The 26,429-nt window shown below is 43.7% G+C and overlaps 2 protein-coding genes across 2 annotated transcripts; both read left to right on the forward strand.

Moving 5' to 3' along the window:
* The first annotated feature begins 3,642 nt into the window (after nucleotides 1–3,642).
* LOC115672383 (putative cyclin-D7-1) lies at nucleotides 3,643–5,806 on the forward strand. The gene is made up of 6 exons (XM_030594189.2): nucleotides 3,643–3,967; nucleotides 4,099–4,185; nucleotides 4,566–4,667; nucleotides 4,770–4,974; nucleotides 5,189–5,325; nucleotides 5,413–5,806. Exons 1-6 carry the CDS (start codon nucleotides 3,695–3,697, stop codon nucleotides 5,653–5,655), a joined length of 1,047 nt encoding a protein of 348 aa, XP_030450049.2. The 5' UTR covers nucleotides 3,643–3,694; the 3' UTR covers nucleotides 5,656–5,806.
* A 15,415-nt stretch (nucleotides 5,807–21,221) lies between these two features.
* On the forward strand, nucleotides 21,222–24,605 carry LOC115663090 (uncharacterized). Its single transcript, XM_030585138.1, has 4 exons — nucleotides 21,222–21,259; nucleotides 21,671–22,659; nucleotides 22,748–23,175; nucleotides 23,643–24,605. The coding sequence occupies exons 1-4, from the start codon at nucleotides 21,222–21,224 to the stop codon at nucleotides 24,603–24,605; spliced, it is 2,418 nt and encodes an 805-aa protein (XP_030440998.1).
* Nucleotides 24,606–26,429: the final 1,824 nt, after the last annotated feature.

A 26,429-nucleotide genomic window follows, 5' to 3' on the forward strand; every position in this document is an offset into this window, starting at 1 on the left:
CAATCATTCTGTCTTTTCACCATGTTCTAATCGGTTTTTCGCACCTTCAAAAGTGAATAATTTTGCATGTGCATGGCACGAGCTTGTCCACTAGTTTTATGGGATAATGACACATATGGTCCAAGAATTTTGATCCAATGTGCAATATGGTCCATGAACTTTTACTTTATTCAATGTAGTCCATGGACTTTTGGTACATGTTCAACTAATCCTTAAATATGAAATTGTTCAATATTTTTCTTTCATTAATTTAAGTTTAAGGACAACATTAAACATTTTCATTTAATTTAGGGACTAAATTGAACATGTACCAAAAGTTCAGGGACTACATGGAACAAATTAAAGTTCAAGGACCACATTGCCCATTAGACTACAATTCATGGACCACATTGAACAAATTAAAAGTTTAAGTACTACATTGCATATTAGGTCCGGGAACCATTTGTGTCATTCCAATAACTAAAGGGAAAAGTGAGTTTTGTCTCACTTGTTGGATATGCTTAAATTACCCTCACATTAGATAATAGAAAGACAAAAAAGTACATAATCAACACATCTCCTAGTAGCTTCCCACCTCAACAGGTTCCTCGTGCAACTACTCATTTTCGTTCCTCCACACATTATTTAGCTGCGTGCACGTGTGTTGTCCGTGCCAAAACAATTGTATATTTATTAAATTAAACTAGAATGATAATGAAGATAACCCGATGTGTAAAGTTCACCCATGATCGAGCCAAGTGAAAAAGCATTGACACCTTGATGGGTTGCAGGTTCAGAATACGATCATAGCGTAATAGCCATTACATGTTCGATTTAAGTAATGTAATACGTTTTACGCATTGGCTTAATGAATAGTATATGTAATAGGAGATGAATAGTATTAGAAGCCAGGAATAACCCTAGAATCAAAACTCACAAGGAATATAACAATTATCACTTTAATAACTAGTCAAGAGTTTAATTCTCCATATATAGTATCGGTTATTTCAATTTACTATATCAATGTTTATTTAATCAAACAAATTGGAAACACTAAAAGCCAAAATTAAATAATAAAAGTCAATATATGACGTACATAATGATAAAGTGGTACCAAATAAGTGAAACTCCGACGACTTGGAAGATAGAAACTCCATCCTGGATGAAGCTTTTTTGACAACCCCTTCTGAGGAGTAAGTTCAAGTTATTATGCTATGGATTGGCTATGGATTCAGTCTTATATATTGTAACCTAGGAAGTGCTATAATAGCCGATGTGTTTGGTAAATATGTGTTTTACATACAACGGCGACTCTTCAATGATCCTGAAAGTTGCTGTAAGCTGTTGCAATTCTGAGGATGCTCCATCATGCCGAACACCTTCCAAAACCCGCGACGCCCTTTTTAACGGCTTTATGTTGGTCCCGCGGAAGCCGTACTACACAGGTTCGAAGTCACGGTCTTGCCTCTCAGGTTTGTTAATTCTACTTCTCCAAAAGACTTTTTGGAAGCGATTTGCATGTCGAATAGTCGTGAAAAAAAAAGAAATTTCCCTTAAAACAAATTGGAAAAATTGATTCAGCGCTAGCTTTTTCGTAGATTGAGCCGTCAATTAGGAAGCAGAAACCGAGAGCCATAAGTGGTCTTACACAGGTTTCAATCATAGCGAAACGGAAAAGAGACTGGTTAGATAGAAATGGGATAACTGCAAAAAATTCCTGAACTTATTGTATAGTGGCCGATTGAGTCCTAAAACTTTCAATTATGCCAATTTAATTCTAAACCTTTTGACAATTTACAATTTAGTTCAAAATATTTCGATTATATCAATTTAGTCCTAAATCTTTTAAAAATTTTCCAATTTAGTCATAAACCTGATATTTGGATATTTTATCGAAAGAACTACATTAGCAAATCGTCAAAAGATTTATGACTAAATTGGCAAATCAACAAAAAGTGTAGGACTAAATTGACACGTTTGAAAGGTTTAGGATTGAATTGGCCTATTGTCCGAAAAGTCCTAAATCTATTATACTTTTGTCAATTCAATCCTAAATTTTTCAATTTTGTCAATTGAGTTCTAAACATTTTCATATTTTGCCAATTGAGTTCATCCGATCAATTTTAACTATAAATCGCTGACGTGAACATCCGCCGTCCTACATTACGCGACTAGCACTAAGGTGGACAAATTTTAATAATAAATTAATAATATTTTTCAATTTCGTTTTTTTTTCTATTTCTTCTTCCTATAGTCGGTCTTCGAACGCGAACCTAAAATGATAAAAAGTAAAAGGGAAAAAGCCACCAAAAACCCCAAACTTTCCCACCTGTGACAAATTTACCCCGAACTTTTTTTTGTGACACCAAAAATCCCAAACTTTGCTATTTGTGACACATTTACCCCCAATGCATTTAGTCCATGGGCATTTTCGTCTTTTTGCATTTTTTTTTTTTTTTTCCTTTCCGGCGAGGGGGCCCTTGCCGGCGTACGCGAGGCGGCCCTCGCGACTCGAGCGAGGTCGACCCTCGCCGGCGTCGGTGTGGTCGACCTCGCTCGAGTCGGGCGAGGCGGCCCTCGCTCGCCCGAGCGAGGGCAACCCTCGCCCAACGCCGGCGAGGGCCGCCCTCGCCGGCGTTGAGCGAGGGCGACCCTCACCCGATCTCGGCGAGTGCTACCCTCGCCGGCGTCGGGCGAGGGTCACCCTCGCTCGGGTGAGCGAGGCGGCCCTCGCCCGGTCTGGCGAGGCAACCTCGCCGGCGTCGAGCGAGGGTCGCCCTCGCCGGCGTCGGCGAGGGCCGCCTCGCTCGCCCGGCGCAGGGTCTCCCTCGCCCGGATCGGGCGAGGGCCCCCCTCACGGATCCGGCGAGGGCGCCTCGCTGACGCGCGAGGCCCCTCACGGAAAGGAAAAAAAAAAGAAAAAGCAAAAAGACGAAAATGCCCATGGACTAAATACATTGGGGTAAATGTGTCACAAATAGCAAAGTTTGGAGTTTTTGGTGTCACAAAATAAAGTTCGGGGTAAATGTGTTACAGATGGGAAAGTTTGGGGTTTTTGGTGGCTTTTTTCCAAAGTAAAAATGTTTATGATCACGTGAGCAGGAGAAGGAGGAGGAGAGGGGGACTACACGAAAGGACACGACAGCTGCGGTCCGCGAAAGAACGAGTGTGGGGACCCCAACCTGTCCTGTCCCAACCAATCAGCACTGCTCTTTCCCCATGCTTGCGCGAAACAACGCATGCACGGTTTTAATTGCCGGCATGCAATTCGGTGCCACCGTCTGCAGGTGTCCCCAGCGTAATGTGAGCTCTCAGATCGTGTTGTCCCCACGCGGTGACCGTCGAATATCAAAGGCTGCGCTGCGTTGGGCTCACGTATGGCCTGGAGCACCCGAGATTGTTCACAGTAAGACCCCATCTCATCATCGTCCCCATCATTCCTCGTGCTCTCACGCAATTGGTTCACTGCGGTCAAAAATTAAGGCCACGAAGGAAATATCTCGATCGGGCCTCTCGGCATTTACCCCAGTTCATGTCGAACGTGTAGTTTTTATAACTCTCCCGCTCTCTCTACTTGTAACCACCATGTCCACGTACTACTTCCTCTCGTTTTCCTATAAGTTGGCTAACTGTACAGTTTCTTGAGGACCAAACCTCTCCCTTTCGATCAAGTACGTAGAGAACAGGGGAACCACTGTTCAGTTGTCTGTGCGATATGGATAGCTTGCTCTGTGATGAGAAATGGGTCGTGAGCCCTTACTCGGCCTCCGATTGTTGCGAGCACGAAACGTTCGAGATGTCGGGCGGTTCGGAGCGTACCGGTTGCGGTGGTTCCCGGTTCGGTATGACCCAACAAGAGCGCGATGCGGCAATCGCCGTTTGCTTGGAGAAGGAGATGGGTTGTATGCCTGGGTCTGGTTTTGTGGAGTGTGTGGAAGCGAAAGGTTTGGTCTTTGCTAGGACCAGAGTCATGCAATGGCTTATTAAGGTTTGATAAGTAGCGAGTGCATAGAACCACCATTTTACTTGTGAACAAAGTTTACTGTCTAGCTGTCAATTTGGGTATCTTCTTGATAAGTACTTGAACTTGTTTCTCTCCTTCTCGTTTTGTCTTCTCAGTGTCGAAGTAGATTGAAGCTGTCTTATAGTACAATATTTCTGGCAGCGAACTACTTCGATCGACTCATCTCCATTTGTAAGTGCCAGGTAGGAAGTATTTTTTTTTAGCTTTTCTGGCAATCGAGTGATGACGACTTGAGTTTTTTCCCAAGGGACGACTATCCTCTCAAATAGGGCATAGTTCCATTCGCATATTAGTCAACCCTGCATTACACAAAGTTCTGTAAGCATAGAGAGCACCTATTAGTGTTAGATTTCTTATATGCTTGAATAACATTACTTTATCGTGTCATTTATCGCATAGATTGTTAGTTTTTCAACGAAGAAGCGAGATTAAAGCCAAAAACTAATTCGGTCTGGTTAATGTATTGGGATTTATGTCGTTCAAAGGTTATAAACAGATTAGATGTACGCGTAAACCCTTGATACCTTCATTTCTTCAAAACTCCCGTGTGTTGAATTTCCAGGAATGGCAACTCTGGATTGCGGAATTAGTATCCATTGCGTGCTTGTCGGTCGCGTCAAAGTTCAACGAGACCCTTAGCACACTTTCGATACATGAAATTCAGGTGACGACCACCATCATCCTATTGGTTTGTGTCTATTAATCTGGTTGTTTTGAGGGTTCCTTTTATTTTTAGCTGTTTACAAATTGCTAATGCATTGTGAAGATGGAGGATCTGGACCATTCTTTCCAGCCAAGCACCATCCAACGGATGGAGTTGATGCTACTGCAGATGTTAGGATGGCGTCTGGTTCCCATCACTGCATATTCTTACGTGGAACTGCTGACGTGTAATGGCAACTTCTTGACATCTCATCTTCACGAGCAGTTCATTACGAAAGTCAATGACTTGCTCCTCCATTCGCTTATGGGTATAGCATCTGGTCTCTTCAAATTTATAGTACCTCGATGGCCAAAACAGAGAGAGAAAAATCACACTTTGAGAATATCATGAGAATAACATTAACTTCTGATCCTCTTATCCAAATTAATCCGATCACCATGAGAATAACATGAACTTCTGATCTTCTTATGAGCAACACGTAGAAAATTAAGCCACCCGAAAGACTAATCGAATTGTTACAGATATCAATTTCGCGGAGTTTAGGCCAAGTGTTATTGCTGCATCTGCTTTTCAATGCGGATTAGACAATGTATTGACATTGTCATCGACTGTGTGTCTCACTAACTACATCCACCAAATCGTCTGTCAAGATCAAAGGGTAAGGATCACATGATACTCAAAACTTTGGTGTACTTATTTGAATGAAGTTATTGTTCAGTTGATGACATTGTTAATCCAATATCAGGAGATTGATTTGATGAAATGCCAGAAGCTTATGGAAGTTTGGTTAGCCAGTGAATGCTTCAAAGCAATTGCTTGCGGGAGTTTCAGCTGCTACCCTTCGAGTCCGGTCACTGTTCTATTGGCCAAGCGGATCGATGTTAATGACGATCACGTTGATCTCTCTATTTTCATGGTGCAAGCAAGGTCATGCATCGGCATCACCAAATCGAAGAAGACAAAGAGACTAAGGAAAAGCATCAGTTGAACAACTTCAAGTTAGAACGACAAGTGAACATAGAATTATATGCAATAACCTTGGGTTGCTACAAATTGCCAATCCATGGAAGGCAAGCTGAACTACTTCATTTGATCAGATTTTTACGTAACAAGTCATTGTTAACTTAATGAGACATCAAGTCACGCATCTTGGCGCTCAGCAGTATGAGTCTTGACTTCTGTTATATGTTTTGGGGCTACTGGAATTGTCTATCCACCCGTTCATATATGCTTTGCCGGTTGGTACTCCATTAGTAATTCATGCTTAACATTCTCAAATTGCGGCCATTGATCTACCAGTCTAAGACCACCACTGAGCAAGGGATGGCACAAGCTTGATGAGGGTGTAGTTAAACTACGAAGGCAGAGGCTTAAACTACGAAGGCAGAGGCTGGAATGTTTGTGTTGAAACTGATGCTGCCACAGTTCACAGAATTACAACTGACTAATGGGAGGAAGCTGGAAAGCTAATGAAGAAAGTATCTCCACAGTATTACCATCTTTTTAGTTAATTCAAAAACTAATGAACGTGCAAATTAGGTGGCTACTTTCTGTACAAGGGAGGTGAGCAACTTAGTCTGGGATTCTTATCCCCCACCTCCTCTACATAAGTTGCTTGAGGCTGATCTTTATACTAAGCTACCATGATGTAATGTAAAATCTGCAAGAATTTTGTGTGTTGCCCACTAAATGTGGAACATGTTTGGTCCACCGGAAAATGGAGTGGAAATATAAAAATCGAATCAATGAGATGTCGGCTAAATTGTCTGGTTCACAAAGAATTGACTTACTTAATTAAGTGCACTTGGTTGGGTTGGCATTAATTGAACTTAGGTCATCATGGTAGTGTTGAAGTATCCCGCATCGCTTGACATTGACATTTATATGCCATTTATAGACATGTAATCTCTCTCCACCTAATTGCTTAAGCTTTTGTATTGAACATTCTAACGTAGTAACAAGGTCAGGTTCCGCCCTTTCGTCCACTCTCGTTAGTTGAATTCTACGAGGAGGTTGTTGTTTCGGTTATTGTTTCAACATACGGCAGTTGCTATTGATTTTGACTCTTCAATAGTCGGTTGTGAGTCGCTACCGATCAAACCGAGTGGCCTTTTTTAAACCCTACATAGCATCAGCATAAGTAGAGTCATCACTAGTTGAACTTTAAATGTCATTAGTCAGGCTTAGCCAAGTACTGGCCAGGCGCTGTTTGCCACCGGACAATCTCGTATCAGTGATGCTACGAGCTCAGGCTCGCCTTTAGTTGCTCTCCATAGGCAATTGAAACTCACCGACAGAAAATCTTGCGCTATTTAACTTTTAGGAAAAAAAAAGCCACCAAAAACTTCAAACTATTCTCATTGTGACACATTTACCCTAACTTTTTTTCAGTGACAAAAAATCTCAAACTTTTACCTGTGTGACACATTGTCGCGACCGACCTCCATTTTTTTTCAACATAAAAAAAAGGGGTCTCGCTTGATACGTGCTAAGTCTAGGTTCGAGACTTAACTCGGACTCTCCCAAGCCCATACCATATCGCGACTTAGGGTTTAGGTTTTTAACCTGCAAGTGATTTATATCAAGGAATCGCTACTAATCAATTTGGGGTGGATCGATTAGAAACCCAGATAAGGTGATGGGAGAATCACCATATTCCTACGAACCAGAGATTAAATGAGTTCGGGGAATTGGTTACACTAGTTGGATAACTAATACCCTTTCGGTACCTTTTTACCCTGTTCATTTCTGAAAACATTTGTCAGGCAATTTGCATTGATTTTAGGACCTTTCTCTTAACATGTGAGGTGATCAAATGGGTGCATAATCATAAACGATTAGCAGTCAAAATAGATATATGCAGCCTAAGGTTCTAACCCTAACTAAGGCGGATAATAATCAAAACATAATAATTCATGCAATTATATTCTAATTGAAAACATGCATAATAATACAACAATAATTTAAAACACTCAGGTATATCACATAATTTAGAAAAATATTAGACAATACTATATCTAAATTATATCCTAAATTTTAAAAGAAAGAAAAAAAAATTAAAATTTTTTTAAAATTTTTTTTATAGAATATTTTTATTTAAAAAAATATTTTTTAATAAAATAATAATATAATATTAAAAATCGGGTCGGGTCAGCGGATCCGGGTCGTCTGATCTAACTCGGGTCAACGAATCTGACCTAGGACGTTGACCAGGGTCAACGGATCCGACCCATCACGTTGACCTGGCTCGGATCTCTGGATCCGACCCGAGTGAGGGGGTCAACCCGGGTCATTGACCCGGGTATGGATCGGATCGGGCCCGGTTGGCACTCGGTCTGGTGGATAAAGACGAAATAGGGCCGGTTCGACCGGGTTGAACCGGCCGTATTTCGCTTGCAAACAGGTCCAACCGGTCTAGGGATGGCTCCCGCGTGTCTGGGCACGCGGGAGCTTCGGCCGACGAGATCCGGCGATCTCGCCGGACGACCCAGGCCACCCATGGCCTGGGTCTTCAACCCACGAACCCCACCTACCTTCTCTGGTGACTGGGTCCGCCGTCCGACTGCTTGTTCACCGGCCGGCGGCCAAAAACAAAGCAGCCTCTTTGAGGCATTTCATCGAGCAGATGGAGGGCACAGCAAAAATCGAGGGACTTCAACCTCTTCCGACGGTCCGGTAGGCCCCGGCGGCTGCGGTTCGCCTTCAATAGCAAGTAGGGGCCGGGACCGACGACGGTATGGGCCGGGATTCGCGCGAAACAGCCGGGGCGAGTCCCGGCCAAACCGTACCAAAAAATAGGGGAAAACAGAGGGTTGTCTCGGTCGGGAAGGCTCACCGGTTGGCGACGCGTCCGAGCGGTCTCCGGCTGATCTGGGGACGACGGCGACGCTGCTGGTTCTCCTTCCTGCTCCGGCGTGACTTCGGTACGCTCTATTTCTCTCTCTGTTCTCTCTCTTCTCTCTCTGTTATGTTTCTCTCTCAAAAATGGCCGACCCCCTCTCTCTCTCTCCCTCCGGCTTATATAGCCGACGACGACGGGCCACTCTCTGCTCCATTACGCATGCTGACGATGGCCTGCACCGGCCTACTCCTATTCGAGACTTTTGTGGCCAATTTAGGCCGGTGCAGGGGGGGCCGGTCCTGATGCCGTGAAGAAGAGAGGAAGAAGGAGGAGAGGAGACCGGGAAATCGGGGAGGACGGGACTGGCCATCAATGCCAGTCCCGTTGGCGTGCTTCCCTGGCCTTCTTCTGGCCTGATAGGGATGGCGAGGGCCGCTCCGCCGTTGATTGCTCTGGACGGCCAAATGCAGGGGAGAGCAGGGGAGAGAGAGAGGCCGGTGCGGGGGAAGAAGAAGAAGAAGGGAGCTGGGCCGAGCCAAGCCCAGCCCGTGCGGGGAAAAAGAAAGAAAAAAAAGAAGGGTGGGCTGGGCCCGCGCAGGGGGGAAAGAAAAAAAGAAAAGGGTCAGGTCGACCCGGCCCCAACCCGACCTAACTCGGATTTTTTTTTTAAATTTTGAATTTTTTTTAAAATATTCTAATAGACTCTATTAATACAAATGTGCCTAATTTCTATATGCAATGCATTTAAATAAAAATATTTTTTTTGTTTTAGGAATTAAAGAAAATTAACTCCTAAATTTTGTGCGATTAATTTTTGGGCAAATTAAAATAGGTGTCAACAGCTGCCTCTCTTTGAAGGTGAGCTCGCAGAGGTTGAGCTCGTGGAGATTACGTTTAAAGATAAAATGACACCTAAATTTGGCCCATGCATGCTCAATGAATGCTATTTTTGGCGAGACCGTGAGTCCCATTTTTATGATGCGATAAGATGATGCATGCTAAAGCAAATAAAAACATACCTGGGGCTACTTACCTCGCCGAAGGGTAAAGTAATTCAAGATAATTAGTATCATGTGTCGAGGACTCGGGCCTATCTTCAGTCGCCTCGACTGAATTTCATTCGTCTAGGACTCGAACCTATCTTCGATCGCCTTGGCGAGGAAAATTGTTTGTCTAGGACCCGAACCTCTTTTCGGTCGCCTCGACTGGATTTCGTTTGTCTAGGACCTGAACCTTTCTTCGGTCGCCTTGACTAGATTTTGCTTTGCCAAAGTACTTGCATCTTATGAGGGGTACCTGAAAAGATTTGATGTGAACAGAGGGGGTTAATCCTATGTTAAGGAGGGGTACCATAATAATCGTAGGTACATGGTGAACAAAGGGGTCAGTCCAATGTTCAGTTGGTGAACAGAGGGGTCAGTCCAATGTTCAAAGGGTACCATAACAATCGTAGGTACATGGATTTTTGGAACCGGGCATGGGTAGAATATACTTACCTGGGCACGTTCCTGCCTCTTAAGGGCATGTCTCCTATCAGGCAAGTTTTTTTGTGCAAAGACATATGCATTTATCGGAGAAATAAACAACTAAGGCTATTCTAGAATATCGTATGAAATATCTTGACTGCAAGTCAAGATGCTTTTCTTTTTCAAAGAAACACCGGTTTATGTTCTGGGTAGTTTGAAAAGAATTCTGATGAAATACCTAGAGTTTCTTACCCGGAGGTTTGATGCATCATCTGCTGAATACTCGACCTTTTTCGGGACATCTCTCTTGGGATGATAATGAGGGCTTCTCCAGCACTCGAATTTTCGTGTCCTATCACTGGGGGTTAAAACTCTGAGCTGTAAAAGCATGCTGTGTTAATTCCACTCGGGGAACAGAAGAGTTTTTTTTTTTGGGACATCTTTGGAGACGCTCCAAAGGTCATATGTTCTTTGAGTCTTTGAGGACATTTTACCTGTCAAAGACGATTAGCGCAAACATGCATGCATTCATCAAGAATAGACAAGCTAGGCTATTCCAGAATGTGTATTTAAAAGTTCATGCAAGATGATTTTGCCATGTTTGCATCACCAAACATCCACCGAGGGTAATTATCAATCAAGACAATTTTCGCTCGCAAGGTGGACTTTCTCGAGATGATGAACGAGGGACCTTCAGTCAGAAAGGACTTTCCACTCACTCTCATTTGAAAAGGATTGTTTGTCCCGACTATTAAGGCGGGAACATCGAAAACACTCAATCTGACTGTTATCACATCAACAAGGGTCTGATTTTTCTCGCAAGCGGTACGATGCTACCAATCTGAGAGGTCTTCTTCAGGGTCGTAATGCAGGCTTGATCAATGGCTTAACAAAAGAGACTGTCCGAGTCAAGGCTATGAAAGAAAATATTCTGCAATCATCTCCAGGTTTACAAGTCAAGAACCTTGCAAAACGAGATAGAAGTAGTCTTGCTCGCACTTCCTCAAGCGTTGTTTATAAACATTTGAAATTTCACGTTAATTCAAGTGCCCTAGTCAGAAAAGACTTCATGAGGGATATAACGTAGGCTTGGTTCATATGTTGAGGAACGAAATGATCGTTGGGCTCAAAAATGTGTATAAGGGTGAGAATTGGTGATCATCTTGGCATTGTCATTGGTCTTCTTCTCCACCGTCGGGACTTTTGTCTGACAATTGCAAATTCGCTTAGGGAATACAAATTCCTTCGCCCTTTTTCATCATTTTTCTTCTTCTTCTTCTTCTTCTTCTTTTTCATGGCATTGGCCTTGTTCTTGAGGAGCTTCTGCGTCAAGCATTTTCCTGGATACCATTCGATCTCCGTCCCAATTGCTTTCTCTAGAATAGGTTCGTCTTCATCTATCATGTGATAGATCTTCGTCAAGACAGAGTTCTTAAAGTAGGGGTTTGTATCGAAAAAGAACTCAAGTTTAAACCCTTTGGGGTCGTCTATTCTACAACACTTAATATCTTTGAGGTATTTGAGAGCGCCTTCATCACGCTCAGAGATCTCCTCAGCTAAAACTTCATTATTTTTCATAGCATCTACCCAGAAATTAGGGACTCCTTTCTCTTTATCTTCATTTGGCACTTTGGACCATGATGCTCAACTGTGATGACTTTTGCCTTGCCCCGGTATGGGGGATGATCACCAATTGGGTTCGTACGAAATGAAATTTCGGGCTCAATTGGGCTAGCAAGGGATATAAGTGCATGTGATAGAAGAAGAATTGCTCTTCGTCATCCTAGGGCACTTAAATTATCGTGAGAGTTCATCTGTAACAATAACACTCAAAGATTAATGCAAGTGAGAGCAAGAAAATTTCTATTCATATTTTACACCTTGTGCAAGCTGTTGCGGCTGATGATCATAAAAAATTTTAGATATTACAAACTCCTCATCCTTCTTATCTTGCTCAGTTCCAAGGTAAAAACATCACTGTTATCGATGATATGTTGGCATTTTGGACAGGCTCTAGTTAGTTTGCTACTTCTCTCTTGACAAAGCCCTCTTAGCCTCGACCGTCCGGCCGTCGATGGTGTGCTTGTCTTGAAGGACCCTGTCGAGGACCGCCGGATCCATGAAGATGATGAAGCCGAAGCCACGGGGGCGGTGATCAAAAAGGGAGGGACGCTCTTCTTGCTCCCTCTGAATTTGAATCCTCCCTGTGATGCCAATTTACCTCAAGCTGTCCCAATGTGGGGTGGTTCTTGATAGGGGTAATTTAAAAGGAACCTCCAAGTGTATGGGCTCAAAATGGTCAAGCAAAGGATCAACAGTAGTGTATGGGGCAGAGAAATGAACAGCCTCTCGTCATTTTGGCTACCGTACCTTATGCGAGAAATCTCTTTACCTTGCGGAAATGGAACCTTTTCACTCATCTTGTTAGGGTTTGGTACGTGAGAATGTGTATAGACTAAGGATTGCCTCTTATCATCCTGACACATCTCGTTCAATACATCGGAGCAGTTCGACACCATTCGTTGAATTGTCAAAATTTTCACAGGGAATTGGTGAATTAAACAGGTAAAATTACCATGCAAAATTCCTTTTCATGTGATGCACTCGAGGAAGAAAAGAGCATCCATTTGCTTTAAATGTTTCCTTTTTCTTTGTTTCTTTGTACTCTTATGAGAAAAGTTTTTAAGGAAAGAGATACTTACCTATGCTGTAATAGTAAGGCAAACCTGCAAGGTAATAAGAAAGATCGTGTTAATGAACGGCTCTTTGAGGGATAGGAATTGGGAACGATACAACATTACCTTTCGTGATTCCCCTCATTTGAGATTAAGTTAATGGCTCCTTGAGTTTTTCTCGGATGTTGATAATTCTCTTCTAACAATAACATGAGCTTATGTTAGAAATGAGATGATTGAGGGTAAATTGAGAACGATACAAATTACCCTTCTTCCATTTTGCCTTCATAGCTAGCAGAGTCTTTTCTTTCAAAACTCCTTTCATGATTGGTCTTGAAGCTCAAATGAAATCCTCTGTAGCTAAGGGTGCTCCTAATTAGAAAGTCCTATTCTTGACACATGTTATGTCAATACGGCTCCAGTACGTCGAGGAGTTTCTCGAGAATCATGTGATTCCTGACTGCACAGGGCATGTGCAATTGCTTGCATGGGGATCTTCGCAGCAAAGCTAATTTCTGCTTTAAAGGTCTTTGATGGATATAGGCGTGACTACCATCGAGATTTCTATGGTTGTCGGGCTCGGCCTTGACACCTTTTTGTCATATATGAAGTCCTTTCCAGTTAGACTTGTCACCAGGAGTGTCCTTATCAATAACTTTTCTGCCAATTGCCTTGTTATCAACGGGGATATAGAAGTTATTTCAAGGGTAGTATTTCTTCACAGTATCAGACTTGACTGGGTTGGAGAATTGACGTCCATCCATCTCGGTTAGAATCAAAGCCCCTCCAGGGAGTGCCTTTTTTACGACATAAGGACCTTTGTAATTTGGAGCGAACTTACCTCCAAGCTCAGGGGGTAGTGGTAGCACCTTTCTCAGGACAAGATCGCCTACTTCGAAGTGTCTTGGGCGCACCTTTCGGTTGAATGATCTGGCTACCCTCTGTTGATAGCATTGACCATGACAAAGAGCCTTCAGCCACTTTTCATCAATCATATTCAGCTGCTCTAGTCTTTGCTGTTTTCATTCTGCATCAGACAGTTTGAGTTGGGACAATACCTACAGCGAGGGGATTTCTATCTCAACAGGCAGGACTGCTTCCATGCCATACACCAAGGAAAAAGGGGTTGCCCCGGTAGATGTCCGAATTGATGTTCTATATGCCATTAATGCAAATGGCAATCTTTCATGCCAATTTCGGTAGTTCTCAGCAGTTTTGGCTAAGATCTTCTTGATGTTTTTGTTGGCAGCCTCAACAGCTCCATTCATTTGGGGACGGTAAGGAGACAAATTCAGATGACGGATTTTGAATTCACTGAATAAATCATCAACAAACTTGTTATTCAGATTTGTCCCGTTATCTGTAACGATGGCTTCAGGGACGCCATAACGGGCGATTATATCTCGCCTGATGAATTTCATCACATTCCGAGCAGTGACATTGGCATATGACATGGCCTCGATCTACTTGGAAAAATAATCAATTGCGACCAAGATAAAGCGATGTCCATTTGATGCTTTCAGATTAATTGGGCCGATTACATCGATGCCCCACATTGAAAATGGCCATGACTCAGACAACTAGTGTAATTCAGTTGGTGGGGCATTTATCTTGTTTCCATAGATCTGACAACGGTGACAATTTCGAACGTGTCGGATGCAATCGCTTTCTAAGGAAAGCCAGTAATAACCTAATATTGTTATTTTCCTAGCCAACATGTGTCCATTCATGTGTGGACCGCATATTCCTTCATGCAATTCCTGCATAATTCGCGTTGCTTCGGTCGCATCCACGCATCTTAGCAAAATAGAGTCATAGGACGTCTTGTACAAGTTCTCACCATTGACGAAGAACTTCGTTGCCATCTTTATTATGTATCTTCTATCTGCAAAGCTAATCCCTTTAGGGAATTACTACTTCTTGATGTAGTTCATGATATCGTAATACCATGGTTTACCATCGGGTTCCTCAGTCACGGCCATGCAATGGGCCGATCTGGTCAGGACTTCAATCTTCAGAGGTTCTATTTCCAAACCATTGGTAACTTGCAACATGGATGATAGCGTAGCCAGTGCATTGGCGAATTGGTTATGAGATCTAGATAGGTAGTCAAACGAGATCTCGTTGAATTCTGTTACCAATTCTTCCAGATAGTCATGATAGGGCACTAGTTTAGTATCCCTAGTCTTCCATTCACCCACAATCTGGAGTATGATTAAGGCAGAATCGCCGAACACTTTCATTTTGGCTATTTTCATATCAATTGCTGCTTGTATACCGAGAATACATGCTTCATACTCGGCTATATTGTTGGTGCAAGGAAACACCAATTTCGCGGCTACAGGATAATGTTGCCCATATGGGGATATTAAGACTGCCCCGATGCTAGAGCCAGACAGGTTTACTGCTCCATCGAAAAACATGGTCCATGTGTGTTCCTCCTTTGATAAAATGCGATCATCTGGGAGATCATCCTCATGTGTTTCCCCAGGGCATTCAGCTAGCATATCAGCGATCACTCGACCTTTCACTGATTTTTGTGATGATGTTTGGATGTCAAATTCTGAAATTAGAATTTGCCATTTGGCTAATTTTCCCACTAATGCCGGTCGGTTAAGCAAATACTGGATGGGGTTGTTTTCACTTACGAGGAATGTCTGGTGGTGTAAAGTATATTGTCGGAGTCTATGCAACACCCACACCAATGCGACACATGTTTTTTCTGATTCGGAATAATTCTGTTCCGAAATGGTGAATTTCTTACTCAGATAATAGATGGCTCGTTCTTTTCCATCGTCGGGGTGGCTCTGGGCCAATAGGGCACCTAACGAGTCACTGTGAATCTTTAAATAGAGAGTTAGAGGATGTCCTGGGACTGGTGGAACTAATACCGGGGGACTCATCAAATACTGCTTCAGCTTTTCAAATGCTTCCCGATAATCTTCATCCCAGTTAATCTGAGCGTCTTTCTTGAGAAGTTTGAAGAAAGGCCTTGCAGTCTCAGAGAGTTGGGAGATGAACCGAGTGATGTAATTTAACCTTCCCAAAAGGCCTCTGACCTCCCTCACTGTGGATGGGGGTTGCAGTTCACATATTGCTTTGACTTTCGAGGGGTCGACCTCAATCCCTTTGCTACTCACGATGAATCCGAGTAACTTACCAGAGGTCGCCCCGAACACGCACTTTGCAGGGTTCAGGCGTAATTTGAACTCGCGCAGCCGGCTAAATAGCTTCTTCAAGGCTTCAATGTGGTCCTCTCCGCATCTGGTCTTGGCAATCATGTCATCAACATGGACTTCAATTTCTTTGTGCATCAGGTCATGAAGGAGAATGACCATAGCACGTTGGTATGTTGCTCCGGCATTCTTCAAACCAAAAGGCATAACCCTGTAGTGAAAGGTCCCCCATGGAGTGATGAACGTCGTCTTCTCCTTGTCTTCATCGTTCATCCTTATCTGATTATATCCGGAGAATCTATCCATAAAAGAAAATAATTCAAATCCAGCAGTGCTATCCACAAGGACATCTATGTGGGGGAGCGGAAAGTCGTCCTTTGGACTGGCCTTGTTCAAGTCACGGTAATCAATATAAACTCGAATTCAACCATCATTCTTCTTCACTGGCACGATGTTTGCTATCCAATCAAGGTATTGCGAAACCTCAATGAACTCTACTTTCAAAAGCTTTATCACTTCTTCTTCGATTTTTTTCAACAGCTCGGGTTTGGTCCTTTGTAACCTTTTCTTTTTAGGAGGCATGTCGGAATTGGTAGGCAAACTGTGCTCGACAATTCAAGGGTTTAGTCCTGGCATATCAAAATAAGACCATGCGAAGACGTCTTGATAATCTTTGAGGAGAGCGATCAGACGTATGGCTTTCTCTTCGGGAAGGTTGGCCCCAATCTTTACTTTTTTTGGATCTTGAGTACCACCCAAATTGATGGTAACAGTATCTTCGGTTGTAAGGGGCTTGATTTGTTCATATTGCTCCCAATTTCTTCGAATTTCAATGGGATCATCACTTGAATCGTCAGAATCGCTGCTGTCAGTATCTACATCATCAGGCTGGACTGTACTAACTCCCTCGCAAGTCGCAAGATTATGCCTGGAACACAGGGTAAATTGATCAGAAAAATAAATGGGGATATGGATTTTTTTCATTGTCCCCTTCCTCTTAAAACATTTTTTTTGAAGAAATAGTGAAATGTCTTTGATTTTCGAAAATTTTTAAAAACGAGGAAGCATGAGATAGCTCGGGCCTCAAAATACTTTCCTTTTCGTGGCTGGATATCATCAACGGGCCAGTTTGGGATACTACCTCATGCCCTCAAAACATTATTTATTTACAACACATGGATTTACAACCTCAAAAGAGGGAGAGTTCAAAAAGACATTTCTTCCAGCAGAAATGACAACAAAAAACAAAATACAAGGATAGCCCCTTTTCCAGGGATTCATGCAGAAAGGAGAAGAGGAATTCTACTCAAGTGGGCTTGCGCCCATTCCCTCTACCGGTCCTTCGTCTATTGTGCCGACGAAGAAATCTTCGAAAGTATTGTTCCAAGAATCCAGTTCATCGGCTCCTCTCTTTACTGGTATCAGCTTTTCCATGTCGTCCCATCTACTAGGAATGCTATTCTGCTGGTCTTCATAAAAAATTTGATGGCATCTGGTAGTCAACGTAATAGTCGAACTTACCACTAGGCTAGCCCAGGGTATCCATAATTGTCTTTTCCTTACGTGTCCTATCAGAAAGCTCAGGGGCAGCGGCACGAATGCTAGGTACCACCAAGAGGTTATTTTTACCATCATACAGCCATGGGGTACGAAAAGTGAATGCACTGGCGTCTAGTAGGTCTTGAATTCTATTTTTCAGAGTATCGTAATCATCCAGCGAGTGCCCGATCTCTTCCGAATGATAGTCACAAGATCTGGAGGGATCATAATTAATGAAATACTCAGGAGTAAGGTGTTTTGGCCTCCTTGTGATCAGCCCCTTCTGCAAAAGAATAGGGAATATCACATCCATGAATTTAGGAACTGGCGAGTGTCGTTGTACATTGCCCTGCCATTGTAAGAGTTGGATATCTCGCCAAGTCATGTCGGGAAGGACTCCCGATGGCGAGTTTTCTTCGGGACCATTTACTTGGGTCACCTCTTCTTGATCGGGAAACGGCAGTGACATGTCCGAAATTTGACCAATGGTATCCATTAAGGATGTGAACAAATCTCGTAGCTCGCCCAACTGATACTGCAAACGTGCAAACAAATCAAGCAGGTTTACACTCGTTTCTGAGGTCGAGTTTTCGTGTATGGCTCCTATGAAGATATCGTCAAATAGGGTGACCACGCTATCCAGCGTTTCTTCTCGTCCATAATCTTTCTCAATCGGTAGCTTGTCTAAGTTTTCCTGTCGATCGACAGCAACATTTACAGGAAGCATCGAGGAACTCGGGTGACTTGAACATTCGGCAGGATGCTTGAACCCATCACCGGATTTCCTGAGAGGTTAAGATAAATTTTTTCATCCTGCAACAATTTAGCAGGTGGCGGGAAAGTCTCCCGGATATGGGAAAGTAGCAAACCAACTTGACCCCTCTCGTGCCCCTTGTTGGCCTGTAGGTTTCCTCCGCGATACCCTAGACTAGCGGTATGGTGATTCCTGGCGGCCTGGATAGGCTCTCGGATGCCCCGGCCTTCTCTGCCGAGTCCTTGACCTGGGGTGAAGTCATTCCCAACCATAACCTTCCCTACCATGATTGAGGCTTTTGACATATCAGGAACGAGAGGAGAAGCTCCTCGATATCCGTACACGGTTGACACGAGCTCGATGGGCTGATAACTAGATTCCACCGTGCCACTTGGTTTGACATACGAGATGGTAGTTTCTTGATAGATTCGATGGTCTTCTTCTCCAAGGACTGTGATTATCTTCCCTTGGGCTACAAACTTCACGCTTTGGTGAAGACTTGAAGGTACGGCTCCAGCAGAGTGAATCCAAGGACGACCCAACAGAAAGCTAAACGCAGTAGGGATGTCCATTACCTGAAATAGAATGCTGAACACTGTTGGGCTAATCTGGACATTAAGGTCGATCTCACCAACAGTGTCTTTCTTCATCCCGTCAAATGCTCGAACGGATGTTTTGGAAGCACGGAACTTAGACGTGTCTACATTGAGACGGCGCAAGGTTGCCAACGGGCAAATATTCAAAGTAGACCTATTGTCTATCAGAACTCGAGCCACATGGGAGTTTCTACATTTAACGGAGATGTAAAAATCCTTGGTATGCCCCCTACTTTCGGCGGGAAAATCATCTTCCGAGAATGTTATCCGGTCCTTCAAAAGGATGGACCCCACAAATGCTTCTAACTTGTCATGCTCAATTGTCTCCGGGACGTTTACTTCGCTGAGCACTTTCATCAGAGATTTCTGATGCTTCACAGATGTTTGAAGTAGCTCTAACAAAGAAATCTGGACGGGCAACTTGCGTAGCTGATCCACCACATTGTATTCACTGGCTTTGATGATGGCCAGGAATTCTTTGGCTTCTTCATCGATGACAGGCTTCGGAGGCTGCACGTCAGCTTGGGCATACGTTCGTCCTAACCTGGTGATTAGGTCAACATCCAGTTCGTAGGACCATGGGATTGCTTTATCATTATTGTACTGGTAAGGCTGAGGTATCTCGATCACTATGTGCTCCTCGGTTAGGGGTACTTCAATCGTCAGTTCCTCCTCCTCGTCTAGGTTGTCAGTCAAAGGTTCGTTCACAAGTGTGGAGATGGATTCACTTGTTTCGGCATTCAATGCTGAGAGTTCTTCGTCCCAGTCGATGATAACCTCGGAGATGGTGGCCACTATGCCGGTGCGGTCGGCATACACAATCAAACCTGCTTTCGCCATGCTGGCAACTCTTTCTTTCATTAGGGACAAGGGCAGTACTTCACCAGTAGGATAGTACCCTGCTTTCACTATACCGTTATAAACGTCAATAGTGTATACCCTCTCATCCTTGATTCGACCAGCGTCGAAAGTGAATATGGCATTAATTCTGCTTTCATGTTCGGGTAGCGGGTTGTTTTGGACATTTGGCTTGGATGTTTGAAACGAGAAGGCTTTGATGTCGAGCAAGTTTTGGACTCAGTGTTTGAGGGTATAGCAGTCGTCCGTTGAATGTCCTATCTCGCCCATGTGATAGTCACATTTCTTAGACGGATTGTAATTCGAAAAACTTTTTGAGCTGGGCCGTTTTGGCTCAATAGAAAGCAGGTTTTTCTTTCGGAGTATGGCCAGGACTTGAGAAAGGGATCCAGGCAGTGGAGTGAATTGCCTTTTCTTATATCGCTTCAGAGGCTGGCGACTTGAGGTCGGCTGCTGCTCACTGCTCACCTGGACTGTCCTGGAAGGATGAACAGTCTAGGTGTATGCGATGTTCACATCCGTCAGGGACTCCTTTTCTTTTCTCGTGTTGAGTCTCTTGCTTGTGAAAGTGGGGTCTATGAACCACCCGTCATGCAATCCCATTTCAATTCGTTCGCCCACAGGAACAAAACGATTAAGGGATTCAGTAGTGGCACCAACCAGGCAGTGTCTGTATTCATACGGAAGAGACTTAATGAACAACTTCATTTGTTCATGATCAGTAAGTCCTGGGGTAACCTGGGCGGCTAAGTTCCTCCATCTGGTGGCATACTCTTTGAAGGACTCACTCTTCTTCTTCTCGGTGCGTTCAAGGTCGTCACGAGAAAAGGTGACGTCGAGGTTGAATTGATACTACTTGAGGAATGTATCAGCGACATCATCCCAAGATTTAAAAGCATCCACATTTTTTGACATATACCATGTCAAAGCCGGTCCTGTCAAACTTGCTTGAAAAGTCTGAATCATGAGGAGTTCATTATCAACGTATTGGGTCATCCGCACATGATACATGTGCAAATGGTGTCTGGGACATAAGGTACCATCATATTTCTCGAATTCTGGCATCTTGAACTTTTCTGGTATCTTGACCCGTTTGTATATAGACAGGTCAAGTGGGACAGCATGTTGCGGGCCTTGTAGCTGTTCCAGCATCTCCTCGACCTTTGCAAGGCATTTGTCATGTTCTGTCATAGGCGCACTTTCAAGTTCAGTCTTCTTGACAGCAAGTGGAAGCGAATCATCCTCTAGCAGGGGCATTTTGTTGTCGCTGGCGGAGGCTTTGTCTTTTCTAGTAGACGGTGGCAGTAACACCACCTCGATTGCTGCAGGCGTGGGCGTGAGCTCGCCATTGATAGATTCTATCTGCTTGATGAGATTTTCAAGTGCATTGAAAACCATCTTCATTTCGTTTTCCATATTATTGAGATGGACGTTTTCTTCGGCCATTTTTTATAACTACCTGTGAAAACGTTGAAATGAATGAGTATAAAGTCTAATAAAGAATCATTTCATGACCTTGTTATAATATTATATCTATTTATTACAGATTTTCTTTATTTGCAAAGAAAAAACGAAAAAAGGATTTTTATTAATATTAACATTACAAACGGCGTAGAACTTTTCATTTCCACCATCTTGCGGTACTGTTCATGCGAGCAGAAAATGCTCTCTCCTGGATATCTCGCGGGTACTGTTCACCCGACGGTGTTTTGCTGATTCCGGCGGATTCCGGTGGTGGTTGGAGCTGATTTTTGGAGGCAAGGTCCTCTGGACTCCCTTCTCTTTCCCCTCCAAAGGGCTCCTCTTCTTTCTCAGTATAGAGGCCGGGCCATCAGATCTGAATCGTTCTCCTGGTGCGTTCTTTCTGAGAAATCCGGCCACGCTGAGTGCTCCTTCTGCTAGTTTGTCCTCGTGGAGGTCGCCATCCCCTCCTGTAGGTACTCTCTCTTCGGTGTCCCTTCTTCTGTAGTGGGGCTGGATTTTGCGAGTCTGGTGGACGCATTTATGCTGGGTAGTGGGAGACCTGCTGTTGCTATTCCCTGTTCTGGTTTATATGTTGCTGTATTGGGTTGACTGGTTGGTGAAATTGGTGTGGTAGCTTGCTAATTTTCGAACCTTTGGAGGAGGTTATAAGGAACCCCTCTCCTGGCCCCTCCCCTGTTGCTGAGTCTCAACCGGCGGTAGTTGGTCTTGCTAATACTCAACCGGCGGTAGATGGTCCTGCTGATACCTCTAAGGCAGCAGAGCTCAAAGGAAAATCTACCTCCTTTTCCCATGAGGTTGAACTTCCTTCTGGCCCTAGGCTTTTCCTGAAAGCCAATTCTAGTTGTAGCCGAAGTAGGGGCTGCCCGAAGAATAGGAGCCGTTCTCTTAGGCGTGCTCATAATGCAGGTCCTTCAATTCGTTCTGTTCCCAGGCCCAACACAGATGGGAAAACAAATGTGGTGGGACAGAACCTTAGTCGTCCTCAAGGCCAACCCACCCCTGCACCCGTAACTAGAACGTGGGCAAATGTGGCGAAGGTATTGACCAAAGGATACAACCTAGCATATGTTCCACCGCTGGTGGAGGATGGTGAAGTGATTGTGGACATTACACTAGAGGTAATTGCTGATGAGAATCCACTTTTGCTGGAATGTATTGTTGGCCACTATATAGGGAAGAAAATTTCCTTCAAGTTAACTGAAGAAGCCATTAAGAAATCATGGGGTGATCAAGTAGTTGATGTAAAACTACATGAAAATGGGTTCTACTTCTTCCGAGTTCCGAATGCTGAGTTCCGCAGGAAGATTATTGATATGGGACCGGTTTCCATCTTTAGTAGCACTTTGATGCTCCAACAATGGCACTCGAAATTGAAGCTTAAGAAAGGTTCTCTAGATACTCTCCCGGTTTGGGTCAGACTAAGAGATATCCCATTCTCTCTATGGTCCTCAGTTGGTATTGGAAGAATAGCCAGCGCCATTGGGAAACCACTATATGTGGATGTGCAAACAGAACAGATGACCAGGATTTCTTATGCACGTGTCTGTATGGAAATTAATGCCACAAAATCCCGAGTGGAAGCAGTGAAGTTTCGTTGGGATGGTGAGGCGAATTTGATCAGTATTGAATATGAATGGAAACCTCTGGCTTGCTCTTCTTGTGGCATTTTTGGCCATAAATTGGGTTCCAGTGGATTTGAATGTGCCTCTGCACATACTGAACATAGAGCTCAGCCTATTGTTCGACCTCAAGGAGGAGATGGCTGGACTCACATCACTAGGAAAAAAGTCAAAGAACCTTCTGGCAAGCCGATCAACCAGCCTCAATCTGCGTCTCATTCCTCAATTGGCACCGAATCTAGGGGAGGATGAACCCCTTCCTCCTGTTTTGAATACCGGTGTGGAACCCGGCCTGATGGGTACTGATCTGAATTATTCCAAGGTCTTTGAGGCAGAGCCGAGCCATTCCACAGCTTTATGTCCTGCTGGACTAACTGACCAGCAGAGTGAGGATCCTTCTCAAAACTCTCAGTCGTCCTCAGAAGACTCTCTTGACTCCCGGACAATAATGGAGAACAACAGTGATTCAGAAGTTATGGCGGAGATGGAACCAGCTGTTGTATCCCCCTCAACACTCGTTCACGAACTTTGGCATCCAGTGCCACGGATGAGATTTCTAAGGCCTCCCCTGTTTCAACTCCTAGCTCGATGTGTCCTGTTAAGACACATAACCCGTCCTCCTCAAAAAAAAATCTAAGAGGAGGAAGGCAAAGAGACCCCAGAGGTAACCTTCCTCGCCTATATATATATGTTTTTTGGAATATGGAATATCAGGGGTCTAGTAGCACCCCTTAGACAAGCTGAAATTCGGGCCCTCATTAGGACAAACCGTCTTTCTTGTATTGGTATTGTGAAAACAAAAGCAAAAGCCTCTCTTTTTGCTGATATTTCTAGAGGCTTATGCGCTAATTGGCAGTGGGTGTCCAACTATGATTTTTCCCCCTTGGTAGAATATGGTTCGGTTGGGACCCGAATGAGCTGGAGACGAGTATTATTTCCTCTTCTGGCCAAATGATTCATGCTCAGCTTAAGCTTTTGAATATGCAAACATCTTGTCTTATCACAATAGTATATGGAGAACATACATTTGTGAATCGGCGGTCGCTTTGGGCTGACGTTATTCGGCTCTCTTCGTGTGAGCTGCCTTGGATTGTTGCTGGAGATTTTAATGCCATTAGAGACCCGGATGATAGAGTGGGTAGCACAACTCCTTGGATTCCAGCCTTTGATGAATTTGGGGACTGCCTTAACCAGGCGGGACTAGAGGATCTTCGTTATGTGGGCTGGAGATACACATGGACTTATTCTTCAGGTGATAATCGGAAACTTCGTAAGATTGATCGAGTGCTCATTAATGACCTATGGAACCAACTTTTCTCCTTCTCGGAAGCCACCTTCCTTGCGCCAGGTATCTCTGATCACTCCCCCATGGTGATAAAAATTTTCCCGCCACTTAGCTCCAATAAACCTTTCAAGTTTTTCAACTTCTGGGCTACACATCCAAAATTCTTGGACTTAGTAGCTCAAGCCTGGGATACTCATATAGTAGGCACTCCTATGTATATGATTTGCTGCAAACTTCGGGTGCTTAAAGCAAAGCTGAAACACTTGAATAGAAGTTCATTCTCTGCTATTTCCACAAGGACTGAACAGGCCAGATCAGACCTATATGCTATTCAGGTAGCCTTGGAGCATCATCCCTTTGATCAGAGCCTGCTTGATAGAGAAGTGGAGTACATACGATCCTTCTCTGCATTGAGATTACAAGAGGAATCCTTCTTCAGACAGAAATTCAGGATTCGATGGCTCAAAGAGAGGGACATGAATACTAAATTCTTTCATCATTTTGTTAACAAAAGGCGGTTACAAAATCGAATCCTTTCGGTGTCTGCTGATGACGGTGTTCTACTAACTGACCCACAAGCGGTCAGGAACCACATTGTTGGTCACTTTCAGGAGCTACTCAATGGTAATTCTGCGTATATCTAGCCATCTGTCCGTGAGATAAGGGATTTCATTGGCCGGGTTTTAGATGAGAATCAGAGGAACTGCCTAGCACAACCGGTTTCGGATGAGGAAATTCAGTCTACCCTGTTTTCACTTGCTAGAGGCAAAGCCCCTGGGCCGGATGGGTATAACGTTGATTTCTTCAAAACCTCTTGGGAGATCATTGGACCCTCCATTCTCATGGCGGTAAGATTTTTTTGAGTCTGGTTGTATGCTTAAAGAGTTAAACAATACCATTTTAACTCTAGTGCCGAAATCCCCTAATGCCTCGGCCATGACTGATTTCCGTCCGATTGCATGTTGCAATACCCTTTACAAATGCATTTCTAAAATCCTGGCTAGGCGTATTGCTCATGTCTTACCAACTTTGATTGGCCCTTCCCAAACGGCTTTCGTTAAAGGACGCAGAATTAGTGACAACATCATGATTGCTCAAGAGTTGTTCGCGGACTTTCATCATGAGGCTTACCTTCCTAAGTATGCCATCAAAGTGGATTTTCAGAAAGCTTTTGACACAGTCGACTGGGAGTTCATTGAAAAGACACTAAAGGCCTTCAAATTTCCGGATTTCTTCATCAAGCTGGTTATGGCTTGTGTGTCAATAGCCAAATTCTCGGTTTCAATCAATGGGGAATTACATGGGTTTTTTGCTAGTTGCCGAGGTATACGACAAGGCGATCCGCTATCGCCGTATCTTTTCATACTGGTTATGGAAGTCCTGTCCGGAATTCTAAAGGCAAAAACAGACACTCCGGATTTTCATTGGTTTTGGCGATGCAAAAAAACCCGTATTTCTCATCTATTTTTTGCGGATGATGTGCTCCTCTTCTCCGAAGCTCACTTGAGGTCGATTGAACTAATCAAGGAATCTCTTGACCTGTTCTCCGACTGGTCTGGCCTTAAACCGAATAATAGGAAAAGCAATATCTTCCTCTCGGGAGGGAATCAGGTTCTGCATGGCCAATTACTTCAATGCCTCGGCTTTCAACAAGGTACACTCCCTTTTCGCTATTTAGGCATGCCTATTATATCGACTAGACTGCGTAAAGAGGACTGTAAAATCTTGATTGATTCTATAACGGCTCGAGCCCTTTCATGGACTCAACGTTTCCTGTCCTTCGCTGGTCGGTTACAACTCATCAAATCAGTCCTGCATTCCATGCAAGTGTATTGGGCTACTATCTTCTCTATTCCGAAATCAGTATTATATAGAATTGAGGCTATTTTGCGACAATTTCTATGGAAAGGTCCTGACCTTGGCATGGGTGGAGCTAAGGTAGCGTGGAATGCTGTATGTTTACCCAAAGAAGAAGGTGGCCTTGGGATACGGCGACTTGTGGAATACAATAGAGCAATGACTCTTAAACACATATGGCTTCTCTTTACTGATAAGGAATCCATGTGGTGCAAATGGATACATTCAACCTTCTTAAAAAAATCAAACTTTTGGATTGTATCCAAACCTACATTTTGCTCTTGGACATGGAAGAAAATTCTGGATTTGCGAGCTTCCGCCCAAGCACTATTTCGGTGGAAGATTGGTAATGGACGCTCGGTGTCCTTTTGGTTTGATTGGTGGCATAACAAAGGCCCACTCTACCTCATATTCAGCAATGTGGACATATACCAATCGCGGATCCCCTGGGATACTTCGGTTCGGAAATTCTATGATTGTTTATGGCAACCTTCATATACACTTGACACTATTCTGAGCTGGACGGATTCACCACCAATTTTTGTGGAGAATACTCCGGACAAACTGATATGGTCTTCACATCCTTCTGACTCTTTCTCGGTAGCGCTAGC

The sequence above is a fragment of the Syzygium oleosum genome, unplaced genomic scaffold (assembly GCF_021117445.2).
Source record: "Syzygium oleosum isolate NSW1041296 unplaced genomic scaffold, Sole_v2.1 Sole_v2.12, whole genome shotgun sequence".
In the NCBI taxonomy this organism is placed as follows: domain Eukaryota; kingdom Viridiplantae; phylum Streptophyta; class Magnoliopsida; order Myrtales; family Myrtaceae; genus Syzygium; species Syzygium oleosum.